Below are 6,604 nucleotides of genomic sequence, written 5' to 3'. Positions count from 1 at the left end.
CAGATGAGTCGGCATCAGTCTCAAATCTGGGACCTTCCTGAGTTACGCTTTCCTTCTTGTTCTTGGTCTAGAGACACTTGTCTGCCGGTGGTGGTTTTTGACAACCGAGAACAAGGTGGCACCCCTAGTAAAAGGTGATGCTCAGGTCATTGGGATCGTGCAGCGGTGGGAAGGGAGAGAGCTTTGGTGTGAGACAGACTCAGGCCCAAATCTTGGGCCTGTCTTACTTACTAGCTGTATGATCTTAGCAAGTGACCCCCAAGTCCAATCCCATTTCCTCATCTGCAAATTGGGAGAGGAGCGCCTTCCTCAGCCCTGGGCCACAGTGACATGAGACGCATCCTTTCTGGGGGATCTGCACATGGGGTGTGGACGAGCTTAGACTGCTCCATCTGTTTCCACATGATGCCCGGGAGGCAGAAACTCAGAAACAATTCTCACAGAATTTCCTGCTAGGCTGAGGGGACGTTAGGGGAGCTCTTCTGTCTGTAGTTAGACAAGTGCCTTAAAGAGATGGGTGGCCCCAAAGAATGGGAGCACTGTTGGTGGACAAGAACCTCTGTGGGGTGGTCAAAGGAGGTCTGCTGTAGCTGCTCTTTCCATGCCTGGAGCTTTTTAGCTTTTCCCTGAGTTAAGCCTAAATGCTAGGGATCTCACAGGGTGAAGAGCCTAGGACTAGGAGAAGGCAATGGCACCCCACTCCAGTGTTCTTGCCTGGAGGATCCGAGGGACAGGGAGCCTGGTGGGCTGCCGTCTATGGGGTCGTACAGAGTCGGACACGACTGAAGTGACTTAGCAGCAGCAGTGATTCTGATTTTCTGGGATCAAGGAGGTCTTGTCTGTGGCCAGCAGGTGGCGCTAAGCCCTCAGTTCTGCCATTTCGCTATCGCCAGCTGTTTAAAGGTGTATGGAGTGGAGGAAGGTTTCTCTGAATGGTCCCCAAGGAAGGTGCTGCCCGGACGCTTCTCATTAGTGAGTCTCACCTCCTCCTCTGGTCTTAAAGACAGGTAAGCTGAGTCTTTAGACTAAGAACCAGGTACTGTCCCCAGAACCCTGGGCCAACTTTGAACAGCTTTCTCATCTCCTTCCTCTAAGCCAGAAACAAGTCAGCACCGCAAAAAATCAGCTTTCGGATGGGGGGCGAGGTGTTTCTGTGGGTACAGGGATGGGGCTTGGAGAAGGAAATGGCAACCCACTCCAGTGTTCTTGCCTGGAGAATCCCTGGGACGGGGGAGCTTGGTGGGCTGCCGTCTATGGGATCCCACAGAGTCGGACACGACTGAAGCGACTTAGCAGCAGCAGCAGCAGGGATGGGGCATCTTAGAGCCTGAACCAGCAGCTCCATAGTCCTTCAGCCCTGTCTCTGGAATAGCTGGGACAAACTCTCACTGATGCAACCAAAGCCCTCTACGGGCCTCACACTGCACCATTGACCTTGACTTGTCCTGTACATTATTCATCATTCACTCATTCAGCACTTACTCAGAGACAGTCACAGTGCTCAATCAGGCACAGTCCCTGATCTCAAGGAGCCATGGACTTGGGAATGGGGAGACAGACCCACAAACACTGGCAAAAGTAGAATGCCCACAAGCACAGAGGAAGGGACAGGACCATTACTTTCTAGAGGAATCAGAGGAGGCTTCAAGGAGGCATCATGGTGGCTTGGACTTTTATAGATTTCCACAGGGAGAGATGAGGCCTGGACAGTCCAGGCAAAGGGAATAACATCATCTAAAGCTCAGAGGTAGGAAGATCAATGTTGTATGCAGGGAGGGGATATTGAGGCTGCCAGTGTGGTAGGTGGTTACATAGTGTCTTGGCCAGAGAACAGTAGGCTGAAATGACTAGAAGTCAGGCAAAGCCTGAAATGACTGGTTATGGGTCTAGCCTTGACCAGAAGGGAATGGGGAACAACTGGAGGCACTTGACATTGGAGAGAATGAAGTCTTTTAATAAGACCACTCTGGTGACCACATGGTAGATGGACTCCAGAGGGTTGAGATAGAGAAAGAAGCTCAGGTAATAGGTGCTGCCACAGCCCCTGTCATCAGGGTCTGAGCTGGGTGGGGACACAGTGTTGAAGGTAAGTCCAGGCAGAGAAACTCCTCACTAGGGGACATATAATAGCACCTTCTCTCATGGCGTTCACTTGCTCAGTTGCCTCATCATGTAGCTGATTAACCAGCAGTCTCAACAGTTTACATTTATTGAGTACTTACTATGAACTTCCCTGGTGGCTCAGACGGTAAAAGCATCTGTCTACAATGCGGGAGACCTGGGTTCGATCCCTGGGTTGGGAAGATCCCTTGGAGAAGGAAATGGCAATCCACTCCAGTATTGCCTGGAAAATCCCACGGACAGAGGAGCCTGGTAGGGTACAGTCTGTGGGGTCGCAAAGAGTTGGACATGACTGAGCGACTTCACTTCACTTCACTTACTATGGACGAGGCACTCAAGCATTTGACATGTGCTCTTCATTTACTCCCAAAGCAATTCTATGAGGTGGGTACTATTGGTAGCCCCACTTTATAGATGAAACAACTGAAGCACAGAGAAGTTAGGTCAGGTGAAGCCTGAGGACTCATGTCAGGGTGTGAACGAAAGCACTTGTTTTGAGAGCTAATGCTCCAGTCGCCCCACTAAGGCCCATGACATCCCCGCCTCTTTCCTTGAGCACCTCAGCCTTCCAGCAGATCCCTGGGAGTGGAGGCAGAGCTCAGGGCTGTAAGCCTGATGAGTCCCCAATCGAGATGGTCAGACGGGCTGGCAGGGCTGGGCTACCGGAGGCAGAGAAGGGAAGTGTCCCTGAACAGCAGAAGATGCCCAACCCCAGGTCCCTTTCCTGGCCTCCCAGCTAGCAGAGCCTCTGAAATGTGGGCTGGCAGCGACCAGCCCCTGCCCTCCCTGCCCACCAGCAAGAACAGCCCAGAGTTTAGGTCACAAAGGGGTAGGCTTTATTGACGACAAAGAAGGCAGAGTTCTGGGCAAGTACGCGTAGCACTGCTCCAAGAGTCTGGCTTGGGGTCAAGCCGGTCACAATCAACGGCCTTTTTGCCTCAGGGACCTCACCCACCCCCACCATCCTGTGCTTTCCAACATTTCCTTTCCTAGCAATCCAAAGGCTCTCTAAGGCCACCCTCTTGACAAAGTGAGTGGCAGCCACTGGTGGGGAGCCAGGCCTGTGGTGGGCCCAGGACCCCCGTCTGTCTCAGCCTCTTTCAGTCCACAGCCTCCCAGGGTGGGGGACAGAATGGGAACAGGCAGGTGCAGCAGCCCTGGGCCATGGAGCCCCGTTAAAGAAGCTTTGAGGTCAGAGGCAAGAGGCCTATCGCTCCTCCCCGAGCCTGAGCAGGGCTCAGAAAGCTAAGCCCCTCGGTGCCGTCTCCTCTCTGCAGAGCCTGCCTGGGGGGCAGGGGCTCCACATCTCCAACCCTCCAGCTCGACTGTGCTCCCTCATCACCTGCCCTCCCTAGCAGACCAGGCCCACCCTTTCGGCCATCACTTTTTCAGGGACCAAGTAGGGGCTGGGGCCTCACCACAGGCATCTCTTGGGGCCACAGAAACAGGGCAGCAGGCCTCCAATTTGGCACCTGTTCTCCCCAGCCACCTTGCCCACCTTGCGGCCAGTCAGTCGTGGCGCCCCAGGACTAGATGAAGACCCAACTTTAGGGCCTGACCCATTCCACAGCTGTCAGTCTGGGGCAGGGGAAGGGGACAAGCCAGTCCTGAGTTGGGGCTGGGAGGAGCAGGGACAAAAATAACCCAGTGCAGGCTCCTGCTGAGGCCAGAAATAGAGTAGTGACAAGTGCTTTGTAACACCCTGGGCGAGCAGCAGGCAGGGAGGCTGAGCTGGAGGGCCCGGCCTCACACCAGGTCCTGGCCTGGCCGAGGGGCCCACACCATGTCCGCTCTACATACCATGCCACACTGGCGTGCGCACACATAAAGAGGGAGCCCAAGGGAGCAAAGCTCAGGACAGAGAGTCTGGAGAGATGCTGAACTTGGGCTTGGCCTTGGCCACGGCCACGCTGCGCTTGCGTAAGGGCCCGCGGGCGAGGGTCAGGACATCTAGCAGGCTGGGGTCCTCCTCAAGCTGGCGGGCTGTGCAGAGTGGCGTGGGCACTTTGATAGTGTTGCCAAACTTGGAGTAGTCCACGGAGTAGCGGCCATCCTCCTCGGCCACAATGGGTACAAAGCGCTGGCCCCACAGGATCTCATCGGCCAGGTAGGAGGTGCGGGCCTGGGTGGTGATGCCCGTGGTTTCCACCACACCTTCTAGGATGACGATGATCTCAAGGTCCTGGTGGTGGTGCAGGTCGCAGGGCGCCAGGTCATAGAGCGGGCTGTTGGCATCAATGACGTGATAGATGATGAGCGGGGCCACCAGGAAGATGCTATTGCCCCCCACACCATTCTCCATGGGGATGTCCACCTGGTGGAGGGGGACCACCTCACCCTCAGGGCTGGTGGTCTTGCGCACCACCTGCATGTGGATGGTGGCACTGATGATCATGCTCTTGCGGAGGTCGCCCACACGCAGCATGAAGCAGAGGCGGCCGTGGCGCAGGGCGATGACTGCATGCTTGCTGAAGATGAGGGTCTCGGCCCGCCGGTGGGCCTGAGCCGTCTTCATGAAGATGCAGCCCAGCATGATGGCGTTGATCATGAGCCCCACGATGTTCTGCACAATGAGGATCAGGATGGCCAGAGGGCACTCCTCGGTCACCATGCGCCCGCCGAAACCAATGGTCACCTGGACCTCAATGGAGAAAAGGAAGGCAGACGAAAAGGAGTGGATGCTGGTAACGCAGGGCACAGTGGCACCCTCGCCAGGGGCCAGGTCACCGTGGGCGAAGGCGATGAGCCACCAGACCATGGCAAAGAGCAGCCAGCTGCACAGGAAGGACATGGTGAAGATGAGCAGCGTGTATGGCCACTTGAGATCCACCAGCGTGGTGAACACGTCCTGTAGGAAGCGGCCTTGCTCCCGGATGTTCTTGTGGGCCACGTTGCAGTTGCCGTTCTTGGACACGAAGCGGGCTTTCCGCTCACGGGCACGGTACCGGGGCTCTGCGGGGTCCTCCGCTAATCGCGTGAGCACATACTCCTCGGGGATGATGCCTTTGCGGGACAGCATGGCTCCAGGGACCACCAGGTAGAGGCCTCCCCCATGGAGGAGGGAGACAACCCCTGACTGAGCCTTCTCCCTAGTGTGGGGTTCCTGCCCTGGGACCACTCTGTCTGCACTGGTCTTACTTCTGAGATGCCTCTCCAGCTAGACTCGACTCATCCTCACCTCCAGCTAGCCCCTGCTTCACTTCCTTATACCAGCCTCTCACCTCAGCCCACCTGCCCCACTGCCTACTCAATCACCTCCGCTCTGCCTGTTCGCCACCTGGCGCTGGATCCCAACTCTTCTCCACCCGCTGGCGACCCCTAGGCGTCTTCCTAGGGCCCCTTCTCCTCACCGAGCCTTCCTTCTCAACCCACCTCTCCCAGCTGGGAAAGTCACACCTCCGGATCTTACCGACTGACCAGACCTCACACAACGTGCACCGTGTCTCCCGTCTCGCCCATGCCCGCCCTGGGCTCCCCTCCAAGCTCCAGTTTCACACGGTCTCCCCTCCAGGTACGCTCCCTCTTTTCCTACCCAACCCGACGAAGCGCTCTCGCCAATTTGCGATCCCCCTCCAGCTCTCGTCCTCTCTGTCTCCTTGGGATCCTGCGCCCTCCAGAGTCGCCAGTCCACCCGGCCCCACTCCAGATCCCCTCGCCCCGGCGCGACCCGGCGGGGCTCGACTCGGAGTCGCGGCCTCCCGGCCCCGCGCCCGCCGCACGCACGCCGGCGCCGCGCCCCCGCCCGCCGCTCCGTCCCTGCCCCGCCCGCCCGTCGCCACGGCACCTGCTCCTGCTCCTCAAGCCGCAGTCCTCTCCCCGCCCCCTCCTGCTGCCCGGGCGCCCGCGGCGGGTCGCTCTGCGGCCCGTCTGTCCGTCAGTCGGCCCGCGGAGACTGACCAGTGCTAGGCGGGGTAGAGGATTGAGGACACCGGGCGCCCGGGGCCTGGAGTAGGGGCCGGGGGCCGCCAGGGGGAGCCCGACCTATTCCTGGGCTGGAGGGCGGGCGGGCACCGGCGCAGGCCCCGCCCCTCGCCATTCACCTCCCCCGCCTGCCTTCTCCGGAGCTCGCGGTCTGGCTTGGGGACTTTGCCCAATCAGATGGTCCGAAGAGGTTCCTCCCAGCCCTCACACTATGAAATCGGGGCCGGGTGAGGGGCGTGAAGGGAGTCGCGACCCGATCTCCCATTCTGGGGACAGATGCCCTGTTGTCCTGGCTCTCATACTCCAATTTTCCCATCCTCGGTTGTGCCAGTATCTGCCTGGGCTTTGTGGTTTCCCCGGGATAGGAGATACAGGAGCTGTGTCACCAACCTGGTACTGGGGCGGGGGGCAGATTAGGCGGCCGGAGGACTTCTCGACAGACCACTTCTCCTTGGCGATGTTTTTAGTATTTTCTGAGTCACGAATTCTTTGGGAATCTGATAAAAGCTACGGATTTCCTCCCCGGAAAAAAGTACCTTAGAAAAAAAAAGTACCTTAGTAG

The 6,604-nt window shown here is 57.9% G+C and overlaps 1 protein-coding gene across 1 annotated transcript; it reads right to left on the bottom strand.

The window, feature by feature from the left end:
- Window positions 1-2,934: 2,934 nt before the first annotated feature.
- KCNJ11 (potassium inwardly rectifying channel subfamily J member 11) lies at window positions 2,935-5,844 on the bottom strand. Its single transcript, XM_015100987.3, has one exon. It carries the CDS (start codon window positions 5,138-5,140, stop codon window positions 3,974-3,976), a length of 1,167 nt encoding a protein of 388 aa, XP_014956473.2. The 5' UTR covers window positions 5,141-5,844; the 3' UTR covers window positions 2,935-3,973.
- Between the last annotated feature and the right edge of the window lie 760 nt (window positions 5,845-6,604).

Source organism: Ovis aries, chromosome 15 (genome assembly GCF_016772045.2).
Source record: "Ovis aries strain OAR_USU_Benz2616 breed Rambouillet chromosome 15, ARS-UI_Ramb_v3.0, whole genome shotgun sequence".
Lineage (NCBI taxonomy): Eukaryota > Metazoa > Chordata > Mammalia > Artiodactyla > Bovidae > Ovis > Ovis aries.
Note: the sequence above shows the minus strand (reverse complement) of the source record. Positions and strands in the feature narration are given on the sequence as shown.

Coding starts and splice junctions, on each gene's coding strand:
- KCNJ11 (XM_015100987.3), bottom strand. CDS start 5,140: ATGCTGTCCCGCAAAGGCATCATCCCCGAGGAGTATGTGCTCACGCGA.